Raw genomic sequence first — 26,365 nt, forward strand, 5'->3', positions numbered from 1 at the left:
TGCAGTCAAATATAATGCATCCAGGGGAGCTTATTACTGTTTGAAATTAATTCATATTCTGTTAAACCCCTCATTGATTTACCTTCTACATTCTCTGTACAGATTTCACCACATACCACTGGAATGTTGTGCAACACGAAAGAGATGGCTGGTAGTTCTCCAATCTCTATGTGCTCAGATTCACTTTACAGACATTCAGGGATGACATTGGACAACACAGAACTGTTGACCCTGGAAGGACCAAAAATTACCTTTGTCCTTCTAGTCCTTAGTTCTTTGAGTCCTTTGCTAAAGTTCTGAAGCATAGTACACTTTCAACACTATGCAAAAGTAAATAATTTTACACATAATTTTCACAAATAATTTTGAATAATTATTTGTAATCTCTTTATTAAAATTAGATTAATTGTGCTACCAACACTATTTTTTCCATGTTTTACATTCCTGGCAGAAAGGTAAATCCTCTAACCAAGACTTGCAGTATAGACACATTGTGTTGTCCCTTACTGTATCACCTCTCATTGCTGGGGCAAAAGCAATACTACATTGAAATAACATGAAATGTGATTTTTTAGGGTCACCCTGGCAAAGAAGGACCTTCTGGTGAAAAAGGGCATGTGGTGAGTTTTCTCTTTATTTATCATTCTTTTGCCCTCACAGTATTCATCAGTGAAAAAAAAAAAACATTTAACCATTTCACCTATCTGTCACTCATAACATTCAGGGTAATATGCAACAGAAAATATAAATGTGTAAAACCATTTTCTTGACAGAGTAGTGTGCTTTTTTCTGTACACAGTAGGATGGTTTGATGCTGCATGTGGTATTATATTTCATATTATATTAAGAATTAAACATGGAATAATCTGAGATTTTGAAGTGTACTTTACTCATATGCACATGCAATCAAAATAAGTATTTTTGTATTCAAAAAAGGTAAGACTTGTTACCAATGATACTGTGTCATTGAAACAATGCATATATCTGTGTTAATAGGGGCCGTCTGGTCCACAAGGCCCAATTGGGTATCCAGGACCTAGAGGGGTCAAGGTAAGACACACTTCAAAATGAGCGCATTCTTGTTACTTCATTCCTTCATCAGAGTTCTTGCCTTGGGAGTTTGGGAAACAATGTTTCATGAAGTGTCAGCTCCATCTCTTACCAGGAGACAGATTGTAGCTGTCAGTTTCTTTCAAGTGCCATATGCTGTCTTATTCCAGGGGGCTACTTGCTTTTCCAGTTGTGTTTAGCTGCCTTGAATATTCATGTATGCTGGTAGAGGTGGACTAAAAACATGGACCATAAGACACTGTTTTTCTGAACTGGTTGCAGACTTTTTTGCAGTCAACTTTTCCTCTTCAAAAGCTTGAGCTCTAGTTCTGTTGTAATTGCCACTTTTGAATGTGTGGGTTGTAAAGACTACAAGTGATACTGCTGATACATATTTGTACACTTTCACTAGAGGTCAGCTTAATTTAAATATGCCTCAGGCTTAACATTTAGTATCTGTGAAGTGTGTTCTTCCTCAAATCAAACTGTCACAAAAGAAGTTACATAGAATATCTCAATTTTCAGTTGATGTTAAGGTCCTCTTTCTTACATGTACAGTACAGCAACTCTTTCTTGAATGGTCTAGCTCTAGGCTATATTATGGACTTACAGTAACTGCACACATTTTTAATTCTCACCTAAACACATGTTTTTATAATTAAGTTTTTTGGTTTTATTTGGTTAATGTAATATTTGATTTTTGTGTGTCTGATACTGTATGCACAGTAAGAATGTAGGTGCTTTCAGTTTTTTAACAGCACTTTTAATAAAATATATTAATATTATTCTCTCTTTATTAGCCAAGCATTTTTCTGACATTGAGAAGGAAATTGCCAAATAACAAATAGGATTGTATTAGAAGCTTTGCTCCTGGCCTTCAACCTCCTTGAATATACTGTATACTTTTACATTCTGTAATGTTTAACTAGGGTGGATGGTATCCCAGTGTGGTACCACAAGATGGCATGTGTGTCATTCTTTTTGAAACCCCACTGCTCAACACATACAACTTCTAAGAAAGCAATATATTTGAAAATATTAATAGTATTAAGTAAAGTATGATAATTGTGAAATTCCTATTTTGTTTATCTCAATTGTGTATGACAATTTTTAGATTCATGCCAATAACTAAGTACTGTAAACTTGCATCATCCAGGTGGTGCTGCACATTGGTGGTGGTGGAGGGAAGTCCCCATTACTTGTAAAGCACTTTGAATGAACTGTCCAGAAATTATTATTATTAAAAATATTATTATATAAAAGTATTATTTTGAATATTTTTGTCCTTTTTTTCTAAGGGTGCTGATGGAGTCCGTGGTTTAAAAGGCAACAAAGGTGAAAAGGTAAGATGCTCATTTACAAAACCATAGGAGCACATTACATGTTTTTCTATTATATCTTGATAGTTTTCTTAGTTTTTGCTATTGTTGTTTTTCATTATGGGCACAGAGATTTCTCAGAAAAAAATGTCCAATATTTAATTTTATTCAAAATGTTCACTATATATTTTACATATATAATGTATTTTTGGTAACTACTTTTAAATCCTGAAAGAAAGAAAAAAACAGTGTTACTGGCAACTGTAGCTAGGGTTTCCATAGTAACAAGCTGTGATGGGCTTTATTAATCTCTAAAATCTAAACCATGTAGAGATTAATTAGCCTTTCCTATTTGTGTGATGCATTAAATTAATCTTGATGTTTTACTAGGTAAAATTTTAATACTGAACACAAATAAGGGATTAATTTGACCTCTTTGACCTCACATTTTGTTAATTATTGTTTTTGTCAGGGAGAAGATGGATTCCCTGGCTTCAAGGGTGACATGGGCCTCAAGGGTGACAGAGTAAGATTTCATGTTAATTTTTGTTTGTTTCGTCAATAAGCAGTTTGACTTTACACAAAAGAGCTGCTTTAGCATTTTTTATTAGGAATGTCTAGTGGCATATGACCTGGCTTAACGGTTGGTGTATCATATAATTTAATTAATAGTATAATGCCAGGACCGTCTGTGAGAGACTGAAACACAGAAATGTCCACCTGCAGAGTCACTCATTCTGTGGCACTTTGAAAACTCCACAGCATCTGACAGGAGAGGCAATACTGGTGACACATATCTTAATAGCATTACTGAGCCGCGCCTAATGAATCCCAGACCTTCTCCATATTGTTGTTCACTGCTTGGGGATCCCATTCAAAGTCAGCTGGTAACAAGGCCTAGACTCCCAACAGGCAGCATCTGGGCTGTTGGCCTGAATCTGTGTTCTTGGTGCATAAACAAGCAAGTAACCATCTGAGCCTCACCCCCCATTGTACTAGTGCCCCCCCCCCCCCGTTGTACTAGTTTAGATACCACATTTGGACCCAGTGTCCGATTACCCCACATCTGATCTGATTCTAAATAGTTTTTTTTTCTGTTTAGAATTTTTATTTTAAAAAATATAGGTATGTTTTCCCTTTTTTCCCTTTTTTCCCTCTGACATAGTTTTAGTGTTATAATAAGACCTATAAATTAAGTTGTTCAACATATTTAATTATGTTTTAAATAATCCTGTCTTTATTATAAGGTTAAATATAGTTATTTTTTATTCTTGCCAAGCATATGCTTATAACTAAGACATATGCAACTTTCTAATAGTGAGACTTCACCTATACCTTAAGCGTGGCTCTTAAAAACAAATAAGAAAGGAAAAAAAACTGGAAAAAAATATTTGTTTGTGCTCCCGGGACCTCATTTGTAAAAGAACTTTTGTCTTCAGATCAGAATAAGTCTTAAAACAAGGAAAGACCTCTCTTTAGGTTTGAAAATAAAAAAAAAATATAAAAATGTACAGTAAATTAAAAAATGGGCACTCTCTTCATAAAAATATGTTCTTTTAATTAGAGGGAGCAATTCATGTGCTTTTTCAATCCAAATCCAAGTACCTGCTTTTTCTTTATTTTTCTCCAGTTGTTCATTGCTCTATAGCAGAACACAAATATTAGATTGGATATCAATTCTTATCAGATTGTGCTGCACACTCCTATTCCCTTCTGTACTCCCACATTTCAATTACTTTTATTATCCCCTCAGACAAGATGACTTCTTTTATGCCTTGTTTTAGCTGGAAATCTAAAATATTTTCTGTGCTGTGTCTGTAAACATTGCTGCAATAAATGCTAATGAAATCCTTGTGGAGAAGATGTATAGTTTTAATGGAGGCACAGGCAGAGTTGACAACACAGATTTTAGGCAACACAATACAATTTTTAGCAAATAAAAGTTAAGAGAACAGAGCTTCATATGAGCTTCACTCCTGGTTGCTGACATTGTGTGAATATCAATGATGTTACCGGCTATTGTGTCAAGAAATGAGGAGTCTTGATTTCTGAAAAGAAGCTTAAAGAAAAAGAAAAGCTGTTTTTTTGGATTGCATTATATCCAATAAATACTAATAAATCCTGAATAAAACTATGTTTGTTTGTTAGCAGTTCCTAAAGTACAAAAGAAAGATAACCTTCATGTAGGCTAATTGATCTGTGTTTTTTGCCATTAGAACGTTCTGGAGTTCTATCAGTTAAGGCACCAGCTGTGCTAAAAAAAATAACAAAGCAGTGGTTTGCGTCAGCAAATTAAAACATAATTGTTCTGGAAGACATTTATAGGTAATTATTTGCTGACAGTAGATGTCAGATGTCAGATGTCAGACAATACAATAGGTTTTTCACAATCCTTTCAATGTCCCTTGCGCAAGTTCCCAAATGTTACAATTATTCATTCCAGTGAAAATGGGTTTAATATGTCTTATTTTTCCAAGCACTAGATGAATATACGATTTACGATAAAGTCACTGTAGTCACAAAACATCTGTGAATATATTCAGTCAAAATACATTGAAAAAAAAATAAGACAACCAGAATCTCTGACTAGCTACAGTATATGTTAGAATAGCCCAGAATGGAAAAAAATCTATACATTTCCAAATCCTTTCCAAACAGAATACTGGTTACAATACATGTTCTATAGGCAATTCAGAATCCGATGATGCAAGAGGATTGCAGGCACACTGAACAGGAAGACATTTCAGACAAGCTCTTGGTCTATGTTTTGAAACACTATTTTTATTTCGTTTAAGCATTTAGTAAATATAAATATCAGGTAAATCATAATAGTAATTTCAACAGAAAGACTTGTGTTTGAGGAAGGATTATTCTGCCTGCCAGGTGAAATTTATAGAACCAGGCCTTCCAATGTACTGTATGTTGAAATAGATGACATCCACAAGCTTTGAAAATTGATTTTGTTGTTCAGAAGGTCAGCATGAAAAGTTAAAGGCATTCACTCTTAATAACATTATTCAGATCTATTATAGTATATACTGTGGCAGCTAATAACAAAAGAGGTTTCAAAAGAGGTTTCAAACTGCGTTGGGCAGTAGATATAAGTAAAGCCAATTAGAGAATATAGCTTGAGAAAGCTGTCTTATGTAATGAAAAACCAATGCATGTTGCTTGTTCTACACAGTATACTGTACAGTATTTACAAAGCAATAGAGTTTCAACTTATACTAGATATGAATTATAGTGATCTGAGCTGCATCCATATCATCCTTGACAACTGACATTTTGACAATTTTGTTAAAAATCATATTGATATAGACAAAAGCTAATTAAGTGTGAAACAGATAATATTCAGCTCCTGTAAAGGTGCTTCCATTATTTAACGAGCTTCCTCATGAGTATTGGTCTGCACAGGGAGAGATTGGGCCAGCTGGACCAAGAGGAGAAGATGGTCCTGAGGGTCCAAAAGGCAGGGCTGGCCTTCCTGGTGATGCTGGTCCTATTGGTCCATCAGGAGAGAAGGTGAGTTTGGTCAATTCACTTTTTTCCCATAATTTCTGCTTACCATTACTTGGTATATTACTCATTTGTTAAATGTCAAGTTTTACACATAATACTATAAAAGATGACAGATAAAAGCCTTGACTAACCATTTAAAAAAAGGACAAAACGTTGTTCTTTTTTGTGTAAAACTATGTTGAATTTGTGTCCTATCCAGGGAGATAAGTGGACATCAACATACTCTCAGTCCCACCTTGTTTGGTTCTTAGACAATCTTTGTATTTCTTCAACCATCACCAGGATAAATTGCTCACTGATAATGAATGGATTATATATTGTATAAAATATACAGTATGTCTCGATTAATGTTTACTTGTTTGGTTATTTGTTGTTTTAGGGTAAACTTGGTGTCCCGGGATTACCGGGATACCCTGGAAGACAAGGTCCAAAGGTAAGTAGTGTTGGCAGTTTTGCCAGTTTTTGTTCTTAAAATAGTGACAGAAGAGCCTGCATCTAAAGAACACGGTAGAGTATGTTTCTAGCCTTTAGCTGTTAAAACTCACAAATAATTTAAAAGAATTCGATAAGCAGGAGAGTCGTATTACCTTATCTAATACATGAGCTTCCTACATCAACTGAGAATCTGATCAAAGAAAATTCAAAATAATAATCCAGTTTAATGCCTGATGTATTTCATACAACATGCTGTAGTATTTTTTTTACCTCTGATTGACAACCGAAGTGTAATTATTGCTGTAACATTTTTTCTCTACAGGGATCTCAGGGATTTCAAGGTTTTCCAGGAGCCAATGGAGAAAAAGGAACAAGGGTATGTGTGAAGTGATCTGTTGCTCTAAGGTGTGGGCTTTAATACTAAAAATGTTTCACGTGACATATTGACATATATGCTCCCTTCTATTAGTAGAGTTAACAAAGAGTTTCTCCAACGGAATGCTTGTTGTGGATAAGTGCAGTTTTAAGTCACCACTTGTAAAATATGACCTTGGACGTTGGTGGTACTGTTATTCGTATTACATATATTGCAAAACTGGCAACGTCCAGTTTATTTATCCAAAAAGTATTACTGTACATACAGTATTCAACTGTTTTGCGTTAGTTACATCTTGGATTACCTTTATTCCATTTACTCATAATAAGAAGAGTTAGCTGTCAGTATGTCTAGATCATTTTTATATTTATAATTTTTTTAATATTATGTGAAGAGTGCATCAAAGATTTGGAAGATTCTGTCTCAGCCATTAAGGCCAAAACTGTTGTCATGTTTTGATATAAAGCCTGCTTTAAGCAGAAATTGTGCATTGACTTTACGTCAGATAAAAGGGCTATTGCCATTGAAGAAATATTAAAGCCTCCTCCATTTCAGCTAATGCTTTCATAGTGTACTTTTCCTTCAATAAGGAAGACACCTTACTTTATTATTTGTGCTTCCATTATGTTTCATTACACTAGACATAATCTCTTGTCTGTCAGGTTTCTCTTTACCAATCTAACCTACAACTAAAAAACTACTAAGTTTCTGATCAAACCTCTTCTTTCTTCTCCTTATCCTTAGGGAACAGCAGGAAAACCAGGACCAAGGGGACAGAGAGGTCCAACGGTAAGCAGTTTGTCTTCTTTATTCATAATGCCATAATGGCAATTAGCATAATTAAACTTAAATAATTATACATAAAAAGACATTTGCAATGAAGGCAATTTTTATAAATATAGCAAAAGGTTTCTGTGTTATTATGGACATTGGTTTCCTCCTGTCTTTTAATAACATGTTTACTGATGTCTCTTAATTGTCCCTACAGTATGTGTGTATGCATAGGCCTTTGATGGATGGACCAGTGTCCTGTCTGCTGGGTTAGGCTCAGGCTTGATGTAACCATCCATAGGATGAAGATTAATAGGGAGGTAGATAGCCAAAGGTAGCAAAGTTATACTTTGCAGGCTGAAGTTTCCATGTGCTTTTCCTGTCAGACCACCCAGGACTTCATTTTGTACAAGAATCCAGGAGTATAATGCTTTTTTTCCATCTCTCATTTCCTTTTTCAATTTGTTTCAAGGGTCCTCGTGGAGAAAGGGGTCCTAGGGGGCCAACTGGAAAACCAGGGCCAAAGGTTAGCGTGCCTGACCTTTATTTCCCATTTGTATTACATTCTTTCATTCTTAAAATAGCACTTATTATTCCTTAAACTGCCCCCTTTCTAACTGGATTGTCTGTTCTCTGTTCCTCTCAACAGGGCAACTCAGGAAGTGATGGCCCGCCAGGGCCTCCAGGTGAAAGGGTATGATAAGCTATGATTACTACACTCATTAGAGAGAAATTACTTTTTCACTCTGCTCTTTTTATTGTTTTGTCCGAACTCAATTTTCAAGACAAGAGTTGTAGAAAGAATGAGAGGAAATGTGGCTACAGTGATGTTTTGTTTTATTTTTCAGGGTCTACCAGGACCTCAGGGACCTACTGGATTTCCTGGACCAAAAGGCCCTCCAGTTAGTACCTCTTTAAAACAGAAACACCTCACAAACACACTTTTCAGGCTGCCTGATACCCAAATGTCCTGTGAAAGGCCTAACTGAGCCATTAATAGATAATACTTCATCTTGACCTTCTAATAATAAAATAACTATGAGATGTACAAGATATTGCTGTGTAGATAATGAAAATTATAGAGTACCAATAGTGTACCATACAGGTTTCTATCTTATTCGTAGAATATGAAACAGTTTTTTCTCTTTGCTAATGGTTGAACTACATTTCTGAAGATTTGAATCATCAGATTAGAGAGATCTACTTGGTTAAATTGTGAGATGATCTTTGATGTTTTCTGACCAATGTATATGTCTGTTTCAGGGCCCAGCTGGAAAAGATGGGCTTCCTGGACACCCTGGTCAGAGAGGTGAAACTGTAAGTGCCCTTCCTTGTTTTGTCTCACTACACTGTACAATGCCATCCTCTGGAAGAGTTGATCCACAAATATGGATAGAATCATAACAGTAATTTCCACCATAATTGTACCCTTGAAAATACTGCTAATTAAAATTCAACATTGAGTCTTCAACTCAGAGTGTAAATGAAGTCTTGTATAAGCGTGTGGAGGTAAGAAAGAGAAATTATTTCCAGTGTTTCCTCACACAACTAAACAACTGACAGACTGGATATCACAAGAAAAGTAAAAACTGAACAGAAGTAATAGGCACAGAGGAAGAAAGGAGGTAGAGGAAGATTGAAAAGGAAGATGCTTTTGGATCATTACCTTCTGTATTCATTCACGTGGTGGGTGTTCTAGGACAAAGTTCATTGCTGGTTTATAAAGAAAAAGTAAAGTTTTATTCCATGCTGAAAAGAGAAGAAAATAAACACAATGTTTCGGCTGTGGAGCCTTTTTTGGGTGTTTTTTTCTTCTCTTTTCAGCATGGAATAAACCTTTACTTGTTCCTTTGCAGTCTACGCATACTGATGCAGCTACCCACTTGAACTAATTGCTGGTTCATGCTTGTAAGCATTCAGTTGCTCACTCACCCTTTTATTGTTCTATCTACAGGGTTTTCAAGGCAAGACAGGTCCTCCCGGGCCACCAGGTGTAGTCGGACCCCAGGTAAGTTACCTGGAGACTGGTACACCTACCTTGTTCTCTCACCTAGCCAGAGAGACACATTGTATTGGAATGTAAATATATGTGGCTCATCAAGAGACATGCTTGGTTCCTGTGGTGCTGTTGATAGTAGAAATAAGGGAGTGAAGAGTTCATCTGCCTCATGGAATTTGTTCAACTGATAATAAGTGAAGTGCTAAATCACGTTGGGTCTTTCTTACATATCAGTACTGACTATGTTGCAGAGGGATTGGAAGCAGTAGGTAGGTAAGGGGCGACAGATTAAATAAATTTGGACAAATTGCAATTAAATAAAGTTAAATTCAACATTTAAATAAATAAACCTGAATTATTCAGAGGTGGATAGTTTGATATAATGCTAGTGAAAAGTAAAAACATGCAGCATTTCAAATTCAAGGGACCACATTGAACAACATTTCTGTGACCTTACATAGCAAAATTATGATAAGCTATGAGCTATGAGACTTTCTCAGATTTTGTATGACAGAAGATAGAAAGTTGGCTTGTTATAATGAGTACAAAATATTCAATGTCTAAAAGGATAGAACAAGATTTCTAAAACAAATAGCAGATTGCACCATTTTGTACTTAAATATAAATGTATTAGGAGAGTCAAAAGTCAAAATAGAGTCATAAAAAATACTTTGGAGGGTGTCCTTTATCACAGGGCTACTCACTTTGCAGCTCCTCCAGTCCATTCCACCACACATTTTTCTATTATTTTATTCCATAATTGATAACACGAATCATCAACATAAGGAGCTACAGTAGTTACAACAAAGTATAGCAAGTTCTGCTGTACAATATTTTCTTATTGTAAATATTAAACCTTTTGAATGTACAAAGTAAAATCTGTCTAGACATGGAAATAAAAATACATTTTCTGTCAAAAAAATCAAAACAAAAAAAAGTTAAAGGTACAATTCTAACATAAAATAAATTATTTCCATATAGTAATGTGCAAAGTGAAGTTTAAAGATACTCATTGTTCTTATCAGAACAATTCTTTCAATATCAAATATTATTTCTGTTTAATGAATTCCTTTGCTTTTTTTCTTCATTGTTAAAGGGTTGATTTGGGTGTATATTTTTTGTATGATAATTTCTTAGTGAAATTTCAGGAGGGATGACAGAAACCAAGTAGGTCTCCATCACCTCTGCTACTCTAATAGTAAATCTCTCTGTTTCCCTCATATTCGTCTTTCTGCTCTTGGTTAACTCCTCTCTCTGTATGGGGGCCCTAATTTTGTCTTTCTGAGGCCATATTGGCACTCAATCAAGCAAATTAAGCTAAAGTGTCTTATGTCAGACTCCTCAATAAACATTCCTGAATGGAATTTCTTATTGGGAGATGTCATTCCACATGAATCTTGGTTAATGTTTTTATTGTGTAAAGGAATTTATGGTATTTACAATTTAACACACCAAGACAGCTCATTTTAAAGAGGGTCCTACAGGATGCAGACCATGATATCATAAGCACATGGAATAATTTCAAATAAAAAAGCTATTGTCATGTGTAACTGGGCGGCACTACAAGAACAGGGTCCAGAAAATATTTATAGAAGTATCATAAGCCACCTGAACCCATTGGCCTACTCCACATTTAATTCTACTTGTGCTCCACAGGGTCCTACTGGTGAGACTGGACCAATGGGAGAGCGGGGACACCCAGGACCCCCTGGTCCCCCAGGTGAGCAAGGCCTTCCAGGAGCTGCTGGGAAAGAAGGTGCCAAGGTGGGTCCTTTAAGATAAGACAATGGACATTATATATTTATGAGTGTATGTCATTGTCACTTATCATATCGTGGCATAGCAAATGTTAAATGGCCAGTCAACATTTAAATAAGTAATTAGAAAAAGCCCCAACATAAAGTATGTTATGACTGCTTTATCTTGCTTGGTGTTTTGCAATTGTAATATAATTTCAGTGGGCTATCATCTCCCGAGACTTGTCAGAACTGTTTCAAAACAATACTATAAGTGTTGTACTATAAACAATATATGTAAGTGCTAAGACAAACTGATCTGAGTTTTAGAAAGATCCAAGTTTGCCTTTTTTGTTGTTGTCTTAAAAGTTCAAGATGCAAGTTTAGGACTTTGAGCTTGAGCTTCAGCAGTTCTTGGGAATTGGCCAGCTTTAAATGCTAATAGTGACTGAGCTGAAATTGTCATTTCAGGGCGATCCTGGTCCTGGGGGGCCACATGGCAAAGATGGCCCCCCTGGTCTTAGAGGTTTCCCAGGAGACAGAGGGCTCCCGGGTCCATTGGTAAGTAAACTGGAAGTGAATAATCAATGTGATTCACCTGATTGATTGGAAGTGTTCCCATGATTTTTCAGTCTTCCACACTGCTGGTTCTAGAAATGTTGCTTTCTGTATTACTGCACATTAAAACCTCTGGAAAAATTTTGCAGTGAACCATTATTCAACATTAGAGATTTTAACTGAAAAGAGTTTTAACTTCCATTTTGTGCTCACTTTACAACAACACTTGAATTCTTAATCCTTCCTCTCTTAGTGGTAAATAAATTCATTTGCACACCCCAAGTTTTTTGTACTATTTATGTATTAAGTGTATGTTTGGGATAATTAAAGTTCTTTTTTATGCAGATGGATGTTTGAATTCATTCACTTTAAAGAGACATTATTCTTCATGTAGCAGTGGCTGCTTTGAAAATCCTGTTGGTTTTCAAGGTATATTTTCTTCTTTGCAGGGTGCTCCTGGTTTGAAAGGCAATGAAGGCCCCAATGGTCCACCAGGTCCAGCAGTAAGTACTGCAGATACACATTCTTGTAAAAGAAATATTCAAGTTTTTAACAGTGTGTTTTGGGAAACAGTCATTTTGTGCCCTTCGATGAATTGGCATCCCACCCCGGCTTTGGTAGATTTTGAACCACTGTGACCCTCTGGCAGATACTGGATGGATATGTATGATTAATTAACAAAAATCTAAATTGTTGATAGAGATAAAAAAAGAGTGAAGCCAGGGAATACTACTGAGGAATCCAGAATAAATGCTTTTAAGAACTTAAAGTCTTATATGAAATTTACAATACACACCTGACAACCTACTGAAGCTTAACAGGTGTGAGCCTGGGCAGTACCTGGATGGGAGACCTCCTGGGAAAAACTAAGGTTGCTGCTGGAAGAGGTGTTCGTGGGGCCAGTAGGGGACACTCACCTTGTGGTCTGTGTGTGTCCTAACGCCCAAGTATAGTGACAGGGACACTATACTGTAAAAAAGGCACTGTGCTTTGAATGAGATGTAATACTGAGGTCCTGACTCTCTGTGGTCTGTAGAAATCCCAGGGCATTTCTCGAAAAGTGTCCTGGCCTAATTTCACATTGGCCTTTACCAATGTTGGCCTCCTATTAATCCCCATCTATGAATTGGCTTCATCACTCTATTCTGCTCCCCACTGATAGCTGATGTGTGGTGAGCGTACTGGTGCACTATGGCTGCCATCACATCATCCAGGTGGGTGCTGCACACTGGTGGTGGTGGAGGTAGAGTCCCCATTACCTGTAAAGTGCTTTCAGTGGAGTGTCACAAAAAGCACTGTATAAGTGTAAGGAATTATTATTATTATTTTTTTTTTGGTTTGGAAAATGCACAATATAAAATAATGCAGAAATCACAAATAAATATTATAATTGATTTGAATTTTTTCATTTTAATTTGATAGGTTTTACATTTGTAAATGAAAACAGATGATAATTTAAAGACTGGAGGTTGAAATGGAAATACTAGCCTGTCCCATTGTTTGTCTGACATACTGTACATTTCTATTCATAGGGTTCTCCTGGAGAAAGAGGGCCAGCTGGCCCTGCTGGTCCAACTGGACTTCCAGGACGACCTGGACCTCAGGGACCCCCAGGCCCAGCAGGAGAAAAGGGGGCACCGGTATGAAAGGCATTCTTAAGCTGACATTAAAATGAAATCCTTTGTATTTAAAATCTATTGCAGATGCTAGATTTAGATGCATTGTCTATGAAGATCTGGGCTTTCTAACTTAATCTTTTCTCAACAATATTTAATTTTTCTTGTCACTGTTAAATACAGCTTTTTTGATACATTAAAATTACAGTTTTCTAGAGGTTGATTAGGATGCTCTCTTAACATTTTATTATTGTATTATGAATCTTGTATTCTTATTCTTGTATTTTAGTTATTTGGTGTGGGCTTTCCCAATTTTATTTCTGGTCACAAAGACCTGACAAAGCTCTGACATTTAAATATGATTAAACATTTAAAATAAATAGAATTGCAGTTAAATATTTTTGCTTTGGTTGAGATTTATCATGCAAATAGGAGTATATTAAAACTGTACCTGTTATTTGTACCTGTTATTTGCACTAAAAATTATAATGCCACCATGAATCAAGTTGTAATTCGTTTGTTTGCCTTTGCAAACTATTTCTTATAATTATCTCACTCAATGAGATAATCAAAAGCAATATCAAGTCTCTATTGCAGCTTCAGCAGAGAACAGACAAAATATCATACATAGAACTAATGTGTCAAATGCCTTTTCACACAGTGAAGGGTGCTCTGTTCACGCTGAGGGAGATAAAAGAAAGGACAATCTTTAAGGTGGAATAAGATGACAAACCAATGTGATATTCTTATTCACTTGTTGAAATATCCATGTGGTTAAGTTACAAAATAAACAGAATAAATATATCTATATATTATTATGTAAAAGCCACAAAATAAGAAATCACAGCAGAGTGTAAAATGTATCTGTCACATTTATATGTATCAGTTATTTATATGTGCAAGTTAATTTCTCTTGCCTATAGTCAGTTTTCCTTGAAACTGCTATTTTGTTTAAATTGATATCCGTTAATCCGTTTTTTAAAATAAGTTCTGACAACAGCAGGTAGAGAAGCAAGCACAAAGATTCGATTTCCATTCATTCTAGCACTTGTGCTCTTGGGGTTAGATTGAGAGCTGTGATGTATGTAAAAAAAAGTTTTACATTATGATTTCCAATATCATAATTTTACTGTAGTTTGAAAATGTAGTTTTTCCACATTTACTACTGACATTTTCATGAGAAATCTCCCCTGGTATTTGCTAATGTTTTCCTCCTGTAGTAAATGAGATGCACTGTAAAACAACAAAGCCAGCAAGAGAGATGCTTACTCTCATCAGAAAGAAACATGCTCTCCTCTCTTGTATTCCAGGGAGAGAAAGGTCCACAGGGCCCAGCTGGAAGAGATGGCATTCAGGGTCCCGTGGGCCTACCAGGACCAGCCGGACCACTGGGACCACCTGGAGAGGACGGGGACAAAGTGAGGAAATGACAGGGCACCAAACAGGGCACTTACTGTATACTGCAAAAATAATTTCTGATAGATGTAGCTGTTTCTTTTTATTTGTGTATATAAGCCTTCCAATATAAAGGTTAGAATATACCAATACTTTTATTAAGACTGGAGAAGCATTACCTGAAGATAATAAAAGTAATGTGTGGTTTGATAATAATTATTGTATTAAGACTATTATTATTATTGAAAAAAATACAGTTTTGCGAAAGGTTTTCAGAATTCACATTGCTATATACTGTATACTATAAATTATTTTCAGTTTGTCATCAAATAACTCAGGTTTGTTGTTTGTACTGATTGAGCTTCTTTGTGTGGCAGGCTGACATGAATTAATTCATGGAAGTCCATAGAATACTTGTATATCTGATAGAGATCAAAGTAGTACTGTATGTTTTCCACAAGGAATTTGTACTTGGTTGTTTAAACTTGCATTGTAGTTGTGCTGTTGTTTCTGAATAGATTAAATAGTATATAGGGTTAGTGGTGCTGGGCAGATGCAGCAAATGCATCAGTTAATTGTTTTTTTTCTATTCTAATCCCCTAAGCCCAAGCATTTGTCAGGTCATAGATTTAGAAATACATTTAATGAAACATAAGGGAGCACCAAGTATCTACAATAGAATGTAACTGTATTTCATATTTTTTATTTTTTTACTAAACTGCAGCATTATAAATCACATCAGTTATCAAAAGGGAAGCACCATTAGACACTTGGTTATATAAAACAAAAGGGATAAAATAAACTTTACCTGTAATGTAAAGTAGTTAATGCTACACACTTGCTTGACTGTTGATAAGCACATAATCCCCTTTCCTGCACCAAATGCTCAGGAAAAGTTTAGCTCATCCATTTGATTTGTGGTAACAGACATCAATGCAGATGGTGACATCTGCTTACTCGGAAATGTAAACTGCAGACAAGTGCCAAATATCACAATACGAGTCCCCTGTGATCCTCAGATCTGGAAAAGAAAAAAAACACACTGCCCACATTTGTTTGTCATGCAGAGAAAACAGTCAAGTCTGTGTGGTGTGTAAAGTAGACAATATGAAATATTGAGATTAATTATTCATGTGTTTTATTAAACTTCTGGTTTTCTTCTACTAGGGTGAAATTGGTGAGCCAGGCCAGAAAGGAAGCAAAGGAGATAAAGGAGAACATGTAAGATTTTTGCTTTTCTTAACAAAGAGGTTGTGTACAATTGGCTTAAGGGATTATTAGTAAGGTATTAGTCAATTTGCACTGTTTCAGCTGCTAGTGAAACAGCGACCTCTGTTGGGTCATGGTGTCATTAGTGAGGGACATGCTTCCTTTCCAGTAAGCACAGAACCTTTTAAATATCACTGAAAATTTTTAATGTGTCAAAGGATACATGGCTTAAAAAGATTGTCAGAGGAGATTGTCTGTCCTTATTCTCCCCATTTGGACAGCTATAAATGTCAGGCAAAAATATGTAAAAAATTAAATTTTAAGATGGATGATTTAGAAGATTAAAAGACGAGATAGTTTTAAAGATAAGAAAACTGCCAAGTCCAGATTGGGAAGTTATACACTCAAAATGATGTGTGATTAAAGCATGTGAACAAATCATATGTACACTATGAAAGATTGGTGGAAAATAATGTCAACTATTGTGGAAATGTGCTCAATACATAAAGATCAATAAATACTATTATACCTAACACAGTAAGTGATGATATCACTTTTTTTCTGGCTACTACTCTTAGAACAATCACACAATTAGGCCATCAATCCTATTTTACTACAATATACGGTAAATTCAAATGTTTGTAATAATGACTAAAATGGTTGTCCTACCAAAACCTTTATAGAGGTTTAATACATTCTCATAGTGATGCGGAAAACTGTACTCGTTAATAAGTTGATAATATAAAACGGAGATTTATCCACTTTTGGTATCATTTTTATATAGCCACACACTTTAATGGAGGTATCTCCATAAAAATTAGGCCCCTGCTGTAATAATTATGGTTACTTTTTAAGGGCATTGCACATTTGAGCAGCTATCCAGAATGCTAATGGTCACTACTTTGTTTCTCTAGGGCCCACCCGGTCCCACTGGTCCTCAAGGGCCAATTGGACAGCCTGGTCCAGCTGTGAGTATCTGGATGTATTTTTCTTTCATTCACCAGCTCCTTACTCTGCATTTATTTGACACACATTGCTTTTTAATGGGATACAAACCATACTTTATAAGTGCATATCAGATGCTTTTGTTAATACTATTAACTATACATTAATATAGCCTAGGTCCTCTATTAATGGATGCTTTAAGGTAAAGCACATGGCTAAAAGAGTGTGAGTGTGAGTATGACAGTGTAATTTCTTGGTTTTGGAGATTCTGAAATCTTACTGATCTTGACACTTTGATGGAATCCCTTAACATGTAGAACAATTTTGTTTTTTTTTCATATATTAATCATGTAAGCCAACTATGTATATACAGATGTCGATGTTGAAAGCTAAAGCTAAAAACATTAAAACAAAGTGAAACTGAACAGTATGCAAAACCAAACTATGACACATTGCTAAAGTAAATTAAGTTTACAAACTCTTAGTTTTTACAATATGTTGAAAGATTTGTTGGTTTCAGTAGGGAGGACACAGCTATTGCCTGTTGTCAAGGGAAACTGCTGGAAAGTCTTACAGATCTATTCTTGAGTCATTGTGAGAACTCTAGGGTGGGTTTTGAAGAAGTTAAAAGATATGTGCACTCATGATTTTGGCTGATTTACAAATAGAGTGCTAAATGATACTGTTTGTGCTGTGACAGGGTGCTGATGGAGAGCCCGGCCCTCGTGGACAGCAGGGTCTCTTTGGTCAGAAAGGTGATGAAGGTCCAAGAGGATTTCCTGGTCCTCCTGGTCCAGTTGGTTTGCAGGTAATGTCTGATTTCAAAGACTTTGTTTCCACAACTATCCATTTGTTGACAACACATGTTGTATAGGGTGTATTTTTAACATTATCACTATAATTACCTTGCAACATATTCATATTCTTGATGAAATGTAGCTTAAATTTGATTAAGGATAAAAACAGTTGTCATTTTTCAAAATTTAGTCATTTAAAATGTGATAAATATATATAAGATCAGATCACTTTATCGGCCATATACAATTTCTTGTATTAGGAATTTGTCTTTTCACATATCCCAACTTGCTCTCGATGAGACACACAGATAGGGAGAGAGGCCTGAGGTCAGAGCACAGGGTCAGCCATTTTATACGGCACCCCTGGAGCAGTAGGGGTGAAGGGCCTTCCTCAGGGACCCATAGAGTAGGATTTCTCTGCCAACCATAGGATATGAACCAGCAACCTTCCAGCCACAGGTGCAGATCCTTAGCCACAGATCCACCACACCAAGCCCTATGAAAGGAGAAGGAGTAATGCATATTTCAGTGGTTTCTGAAGCTGATGTCACATAATGATCTTGAGTATGTGACAATGGCAACATAAAACCAAAGATGTAAATCTGCCAAAACAATCACCAGTTAACTCAAATGAAACCATTTGATGTGGTTGAGTGAAACACAAACTAGGGTATTGGACAGTCTCAACGGGAGCATTATAGTACAAAATGATGAAACACAAGATGAATATTCAGAATATAAATAAGTCTGTTCTGCTTACTACGCTTAATCTTGTACTACATTAGTTAGTATGCATCCTCTAATCCTGCTCTCCTAGGTAGAATGGAAGAACAGATGGATAACCAGGTGCTGGTGGCTCCTGTTAAAAAGCTTTGTCATTAATGGAATTTACTAAAAAATTATATAAAGCATGCATCAGTCTCAATAACTAAGAGATTAATATCGCAATCAATGTTCTTGATTAGTTGATGTTATGAGTTGGTAAAAGTTACCAAAGGTTTTCCTGCAAAAGTGAAAATGTGAAGGAGTTGTGGAAAAAGTCAAGTGGAATGAGAAGGGGGCTTACTAAGGTATGTATTTATAACTGTTTAGCAACACACGTCAAGGCGGGTTTCAAGTTAGAACTGCTGAGGTTAAAGACACTTTGGTTGCTGTCATTCCTTCAAACCATTAAGGAGCACCATTAAAGGTAGACAGAAATGTGTAGACAGAAAGCACATTTTCTTAAGAAGACCAAACAGATGCATTCTCTGGCTTAAAGGAATGGATGATACTGACAGGGTAAAAGAAATAAACCTGTATGATCTTGAACAGAGAAAAGTGAAAGGAATTAAAATCCTTGAAGGCATCAACAAAGTCAACCCAATGTACTTATTCAGAATTAGCATTGAAATACAAAGGTTTGTGCAGGTTGGGAATAAGCTATTTTTAAACCAGTACTTTGGTTTCTTCCAATAAAAAGTTGGATGGGGTCTTCAGATGGTTTAGATGGACCAAGTGGCTTTCTCTCATTTGTCACCTTGCTTCTGTTCTTATGCTATCAAAGTTAAAGGATGGTTCACAAAATACTGAATAATCTTATAAATATTTGTAATTGTTTTTGACACGTTTTATTTATACATTTTTCAGTGTATACAATTATTTAACTTTTTTAGTCTATTTAAAATATTAAAGGTGTACCTGCCATATAAGAAAGATATTTATGCTTTACCTTTTCGACTTCTAATTACCATTCATAAAATAACTATATTTGGAACATAAGAAACATCAATGTGGAGGCTGCTGTATGCTTTAGACAGAATTATTATCTACTGTAAATTTTTTAAACTAAGGGTTATAGGATATCGTGTCATAACCAGATATGTAAAGATATTTTCATTCTTTCAGTTATGCTGTTTTATCATTCCTACCTTTGATATGAATTTTTTTCACACTAATTTGGTCATAAAAGTAATCAAACAAACTGCCTCATTTTTCAGAATTAATTAATTCATCACACAATTCAAAGTCTTCTGCTGGCTCAACCAATTTTCTTATTGGAAGATCTATTAAAAGTCTGTTAAAAGAATGCACAATGTACCACGTCCTGTGAACACAAACACGGCTGCTACTGTATTTAGTTTCACATAGCTAGTAAAAGAGATGACTATATAAGGAGTTATGCACTTGAATAATAGTATCTTCCTGCTTATATTTCAGGGACTGCCAGGTCCACCGGGTGAAAAAGGTGAAACAGGAGATGTGGGTCAGATGGTAAGCCACACTTTGCCATTTCACACTTTTTTATTTCCATTTCGTACAAGTCCTTTCTGTTGCTAAAAAGTGTTGTTAAAAACACTCATTTTAACCTTGAAAGGAATATTTCACCAAGGAAATGCAGATGATTTCAACTTAACTTCTTTTTGTGGTGGTTACCATTTTCTTTGTTAGACTCCACCCCTAGTCTCTAGTTCCAGCAATCCTGCTACCATCAAGCTGCAATGTCAGTCTAAAGATTGATTCATGGAGCTCAAAGATGAGATGTATATAACTGTCAAGTCACAGTGCTAACTGATTTTCACTGGAATTCAAGCTCTGAATACATTATCTTACATATTATGATTTACTCACTGCATATTCTTTTCATTCAAGGGCCCCCCTGGTCCTCCAGGTCCCAGAGGGCCCTCAGGTCCACCAGGAGCAGATGGCCCACAAGGACCTCCTGGTGGAATTGGAAACCCTGGAGCTGTTGGTGAGAAGGTGAGGAACCCCACCATTAAAAAAAACATTTCTTATCTCCGGTTATGTTAGCTATTTCTTTAAACTTTGTTGTATTTATTGTATTTAGGATTAATATGAACACATCCTACATAAATACACTTAGCATGTTAATCATTACTTTTTTTAAATTTAATCGAAACCAGTGACCTAGAGGGAGAAGGATGGCTACCACTCAGACATTGTAAACATTGTAGAAATTGAGCTATTAACCAGCTGTTAGTTTTAGTATAAGTTTGTTTTACAATATTTCTTTGATTTTTGTGTTTTTTATTTGCTGAGTGTCATTTAATACAGTTCCTAAGATGTCTGTATGATATGTACACTTTCAGTTGACAGTATTTTCTTTCAGCCTTAAACATCCCCCAGGAGTTCATTTCTGTCTCGTGTTTTCTGCATAAATTTTTGTATTTTTTATATAATTTGATCTCAGAGCCATTTCCATTGGAGTTTATAAACAGCAAACATGAAAGCTTTTAGTGACAATGCCAATGTCTTTGTAGATTTTAAAAGTTGCCCTGCACTGTTAAGACATGTCAGTAGAGGTTATTACTGAATGTACTCTGGATCCAAAGAGTAAAGATACAGGCATACCTTTTTAAAGCAAGTAAATTAGTAATGTCATGTGTTTTTGTAAACTGAAATGTTGAGAGCTGCAGGACCCATCTGGGATTTCCATCTCTATTTCCATAGAGCAGTTGCTTTTTCAAAAAAGTCATTGTCTTCTATAAACTGTTATCGTATGCTATATGAATAATGCATAATGGTAATTTTCAGAAAGGTACAAGAAATAGCTGTTTCCCTATTATTTGAGCTCATTAGTGTGATATATCGTAGCTACTGTACCTAACCTTCGACAAATTGAATTGACTTACAGGGGGTGGACAGAATATGGAAACACCTAACAATATATTAATATCAAGAACCTAATAAGGAGTAGGGCCATTCTTTGCCTTCAGAACAACATCAATCCTTCTTGCATGTCATATAAGTCCTGAACTGTGTGTAGTGGGATATTGCATCATTCTTCGAGACGAAAAGCCTCCAATTCTTTGAGAGATGAAAGAGGTGAAAATCTACTTTGCACTCTGTGCTCCAGAACTTCCTATAAAGGTTCAATGATGTTAAGATCTGGTGATTGGGGAGGCCATGGAAGGCGTTTGACTTCATCCTGGTGTTCATGAAACCACTCTTGAATTTGTTTAGCAGTGTGGATGGGGACATTATCATCCTGGAATATGGGAACATCCTGAGGAAACAGTGTAAAATGGCCTCATATTCCTTGGCTGTTATACAACCATGCAGAGCAATCATCGGACCTAATGACTCCCGCGAGATGGCTGCCTATACTATTACTAATCCCCCACCATGTTTAACAGTTGGCAACAGACATTGTGGGTTGAAGGCATCCTTTGGCTTTCTCCAAACGTAAACCTGTCCAGATGTAGGAAATAGGGTGAAAGATGACTCATCAGACCATATAATTTTTTTCAAATTGCTCAGGGGTCCAGGTTTTGTGCTCCTTAACCTTGTGCTCCAGGTTATGTGTCTTTGTGCGTTGGCCTTGAATACAAGCATTTTCTTTTTGTTGAGACTGGGTCACAGAGGTGCCGATTCAATTCTGTGGTAATTTTTGAGGCTGTACTTTTGTGGCATTTGTTGGTGATCTTCGACTTGCGGCCACTGTTCCTCTTTGCCAATGCAGTTTGTCCATGTTTGTCATACACTGTCATTATTTTTGAGACTGTTCCCCTTGACACATTAAATAATTTTGCAGTTTTTGTGACCAACGCACCTGCAATTCGGACACCGACTACTTGGTCTCTTTGGAACTCTGTTAGGTGCCTCATGTTGCTTTGAAAACTCACATATCAAAGTACTAATTGTCAGACCTCTTTTATAGCTGACAGATACTGCTAATTGACTATTAACCTAATATGACTCACCTTTGCAGCTGCATTTGTCATTGTGATTTAGTCACTTCAAAGTTTAACTCCTTTTTCATGTGGTGTTTTCGTTATATTGTCCTCCCCCTGTATACTGTATATCTTACAAAGGAAACACCTTTCAGGGTAATGGTGTCTTTTAAGTGCGTGCAATCTCTTTGAAATTTGGAAATTAAAATTACTATTAAAATTAGTTCAGTATGAATATATTTATAAGATGAATAAGTTTATTAATGGTTTATATATAATGCATTTATTATAAATGTTTGCATTTAAAAACATTTTAAAAAGTATAAAATAGCTTAGTAATACTAATTGTCTAAGAAATATTAATTAATTGATCTGTCACTGATTGAACCTTATTCTTAAAGAGGTGAAATAAAAAATCTGGCTAGAAAGTTCCAGTACCAATCATTGTGAAATTACAAAAGTTGATTAATATTTGTTCCCATATTTCCTGGCTAATGCATGCTCTGAAAATACACCATAACCTGAGTGTTTGGTAGTCGATACAATAATCATAGGATTTCATCACAGCTACTACTTGAATGAAGCCAAGTTGACAGCTTCAAAATGGCTGGGTAGTTTATTACAGACTCCTACAATGTTCAGTGTAAAAAGAGCCACCTGGTCTTAGTTCTAAATCCATTTTCCTGTAGTTTCCTCTTGTCCTAATTCTCTCTTTCTAAGAGGATTTTGAATACTTGAATCAGGTCCCCTCATCAGGTCCTCTGTTCTTTGTTCAAGAATATATAATATTCACTTGTTTATGTTTGTCAGTATAGGACATTCCATTAATCCTGGGAATATACAGTATGTGGCCACTCGTCTTATAAATAATAATAATTGCTTACACTTATATAGCATTTTTCTTGACACTCCACTCAAAGCGCTTACCCCGCAGGTAACGGGGACTCCCCTCCACCACCACCAATGTGCAGCATGGATGATGCGACAGCAGCAATAGTGCACCAGAACGCTCACCACACACCAGCTATTAGTGGGGGGGAGAACAGAGTAATGAAGACAATTTACTGTATAGATCTCTTCTCTTTGCTTCCAGAGCTGAAATATAAATGTTGAGTGGTGTTAAAAGCCCCAGAAATGAACATTGAAATCAAAAGCATCTGTTGCATTTTTATTGCCTCTCAATATATTTGTATCATGTTGACCAAAGTTATACAGAATAATTTACATTAAGTTTCTTTTGCATTGTATAATTTAACTTAACATCCTTTGATTGAAATTCCACACATTTAACTACATGCTGTAACATTCTCTATTCCTTTGTATTGCTTCCTCTCATTGTATTGAAGATTAAAATGATGTCAACATTTCTTTTTCATAGTTTCTTCAGGCTTAGTGTTTCACATCAGTTACCTGAATGAAATTACTACATTTGCATGCATTAAATATCATGTGTCAGGTGTTTGTTTAGTCTTTAATTTTGTATAAGTCTTTGTAGAGGTCTTTTAATTTTCTATTGATTAACAATCCTCAATTTTGGTATAATCTTCAAACTTTACTAGTTTATTAAATATACTAGAATTGAGATAATCAATGTAAATTAACAGTGGTCCTAATACAAAACCCTCTGGTACTCCATTCATTAATTCACTTTGACCCCCATATTTATACACTCTGTTTCCTGTCAATCTATCACGTTTTATTTGATAGACATGCATTACATTGAATGTCACTACACGTGTCATGAACACTACAAAAAAATGTACCTTTTATTTAGTATTGTATGAAAAGCTATCTGAAAATCTAGATATACCATATTAACTTCATTCACTTGAATAAGTCATACCATAGGAAAAAAACCACAATGGTTCATTCTGGTTTCTAGTATTTCTTCTGTTTCAAGCAGGCTTTTTTTGTTTTAAATATTTCTTTTCTTCTGTTCATTTGTCACTAAGGGTGAAACTGGTGAGACCGGAGAACCTGGTCTTCAAGGAGATGTTGGCCCACCTGTAAGTCAACACATGATATTGTATCCTACTTCATATTTTAACACTACATTGCTAGAATCAATTATAAAAAATAAAAACCAATGAAACCCTAAACATCATAATTGTTTTTATTTATATATATTATATTTTATACTGGAATGTATTTAATTGTTTGTTTAGTCTTTTGGTATTCCCTCACATGCATTAGTTTACATTTTGCTGTGAGATAATGAAATGGTAATGTCCTAATGTCTGATGAAGAACCATGTGGATTATCTAGGGTCCCAGAGGTGAGAGAGGAGAGAAAGGAGAAGCTGGTCCGCCAGGTTCCGCAGGACCACCTGGCCCAAAAGGTCCTCCTGGAGATGATGGGCCAAAGGGCAGCCCTGTAAGTACATATAGAACAGGTCACTTTCCAGTGCACACAGGACATAAACATTGCACAGATTGTCTGCCTAAATTAATTAATGTGAACACAACAGTCTTGGTAGGAATTGCACTGTCACGTGATACCCAGAAATACTACTCTACGGTGGAGGATAGGGGTACAGATATTGAAGTACATGCTTTAAAAATAAAATGACTGTCATTGATGTTATATGACTGTTACAACTAGGAATACTAGTTTGTCTCTGTTTTTCATTTTAATACATTTGCCGTTTATAATTAAGCATATCAACAGCCAAAACGTTGTCATTGACCTTTTTTCTAACTATAGGTCTCCCTCTGCCAGCAGGTTAAGCAGTTGTCTTGGTTATATTGACAATGTAAATATTTCCCTGAATTCAACCTCTTCACACACAGATTTACTTTCAAACACAATAGGTGCTTATTAATTTTCCATACTTTTGATTGGCATGAAAACTGTGTTGATTATATTTTGACATCTCTTTTTTTTTTCAGGGTCCCGTTGGTTTCCCTGGTGATCCTGGTCCTCCTGGAGAGCCTGGCCAACCTGTAGGTCTATGTAGAATTTGTTGGTATTATTAACCAAAAACTTTAATAGCAACAATAGATATACCTACATATGATACATACTTTACAAATCATGCAGTAGTAAGAATGTCCCACACAAATTGTTCATCTATTAAATTTTCATACAGTTGTGTGTTAAGGGCTGCTTTTTCTTTTACAAACAGGGTCAGGATGGCCCACCTGGTGACAAGGGAGATGATGGAGAGGCTGGCCAACCTGTAAGTTTTACCTTTAAGTTTTAATCTGCATTTTGAAGTGTGCAGTAAACTTCAGACTACGTAGTTTCATGTTATCTGATCATTACGTTTGCTGTTTCATTTGATCTAAGGGGTCTCCTGGGCCTACTGGAGAGTCTGGACCCTCTGGTCCTCCTGGAAAGAGAGTGAGTTAGCCACATCTTCTCTGTGCATCTTTTCTCATCTTCAGACATGGACAGTTTAAGGCAAATGCTGTGCTTTTCTTTCTTCTATTTTAGGGTCCTCCTGGTGCTTCTGGTCCAGAAGGAAGGCAAGGAGAAAAAGGTGCTAAGGTAATAAAAAATATTTTTTCATCTTACACTTTCTCCATTCTCCAGAAGGTTTGCCCTTCCCCTTTGTTATCCTTGACCCATTTTTTAGCTCAATTTCCTGAAGTAGAATACCATATTTCCTCTCCCCTAGCAAAGAGGAAGAGGCTACATGGTACTGCTCAAAATAGAGACCACATTACCACCTACTACCACATTAATGGGCTCAGAAAATGTGTAATAAAAATAAACTGCATTAGGAAACTTGCAGTGCAATTGCTATGTGGTATTCCTTTTGTACTGAATTAAGTGGGGAGTGGATGGGCATTCACTACTGTGTCTTTTATAGGGGTAGGAGAATATAGGTAATGCTTCAATGTCTTTCTTCCCCAGGGTGAAGCAGGTTTGGAAGGTCCTCAAGGCAAGACAGGGCCTGTTGGTCCACAGGGAGCGCCAGGCAAGCCTGGCCCAGAGGGCCTCAGAGGAATCCCAGGTCCAGTTG

General features: G+C 36.0%; 1 protein-coding gene across 3 annotated transcripts in view; it reads left to right on the top strand.

Moving 5' to 3' along the window:
- The window catches only part of col5a1 (collagen type V alpha 1 chain), a 164,434-nt gene that overhangs the window by 118,970 nt on the left and 19,099 nt on the right, over positions 1-26,365 (top strand). For all 3 annotated transcript variants that reach the window (XM_088940533.1, XM_088940535.1, XM_088940534.1), the window contains exons 26-55: positions 576-620; positions 997-1,050; positions 2,349-2,393; positions 2,842-2,895; positions 5,784-5,891; positions 6,268-6,321; positions 6,646-6,699; positions 7,444-7,488; positions 7,943-7,996; positions 8,120-8,164; positions 8,319-8,372; positions 8,734-8,787; positions 9,425-9,478; positions 11,126-11,233; positions 11,677-11,766; positions 12,213-12,266; positions 13,296-13,403; positions 14,690-14,797; positions 15,942-15,995; positions 16,898-16,951; positions 17,629-17,736; positions 19,925-19,978; positions 20,357-20,464; positions 24,351-24,404; positions 24,664-24,771; positions 25,287-25,340; positions 25,523-25,576; positions 25,687-25,740; positions 25,834-25,887; positions 26,257-26,364. In XM_088940533.1, coding sequence (XP_088796659.1) covers positions 576-620; positions 997-1,050; positions 2,349-2,393; positions 2,842-2,895; positions 5,784-5,891; positions 6,268-6,321; positions 6,646-6,699; positions 7,444-7,488; positions 7,943-7,996; positions 8,120-8,164; positions 8,319-8,372; positions 8,734-8,787; positions 9,425-9,478; positions 11,126-11,233; positions 11,677-11,766; positions 12,213-12,266; positions 13,296-13,403; positions 14,690-14,797; positions 15,942-15,995; positions 16,898-16,951; positions 17,629-17,736; positions 19,925-19,978; positions 20,357-20,464; positions 24,351-24,404; positions 24,664-24,771; positions 25,287-25,340; positions 25,523-25,576; positions 25,687-25,740; positions 25,834-25,887; positions 26,257-26,364 — 2,052 coding nt within the window. The remainder of the gene's footprint in view (positions 1-575; positions 621-996; positions 1,051-2,348; positions 2,394-2,841; positions 2,896-5,783; positions 5,892-6,267; positions 6,322-6,645; positions 6,700-7,443; positions 7,489-7,942; positions 7,997-8,119; positions 8,165-8,318; positions 8,373-8,733; positions 8,788-9,424; positions 9,479-11,125; positions 11,234-11,676; positions 11,767-12,212; positions 12,267-13,295; positions 13,404-14,689; positions 14,798-15,941; positions 15,996-16,897; positions 16,952-17,628; positions 17,737-19,924; positions 19,979-20,356; positions 20,465-24,350; positions 24,405-24,663; positions 24,772-25,286; positions 25,341-25,522; positions 25,577-25,686; positions 25,741-25,833; positions 25,888-26,256; position 26,365) is intronic.

Source organism: Atractosteus spatula, chromosome 23, assembly GCF_055471065.1.
Source record: "Atractosteus spatula isolate fAtrSpa1 chromosome 23, fAtrSpa1.hap1, whole genome shotgun sequence".
NCBI classification, from domain to species: Eukaryota; Metazoa; Chordata; class Actinopteri; order Semionotiformes; family Lepisosteidae; genus Atractosteus; species Atractosteus spatula.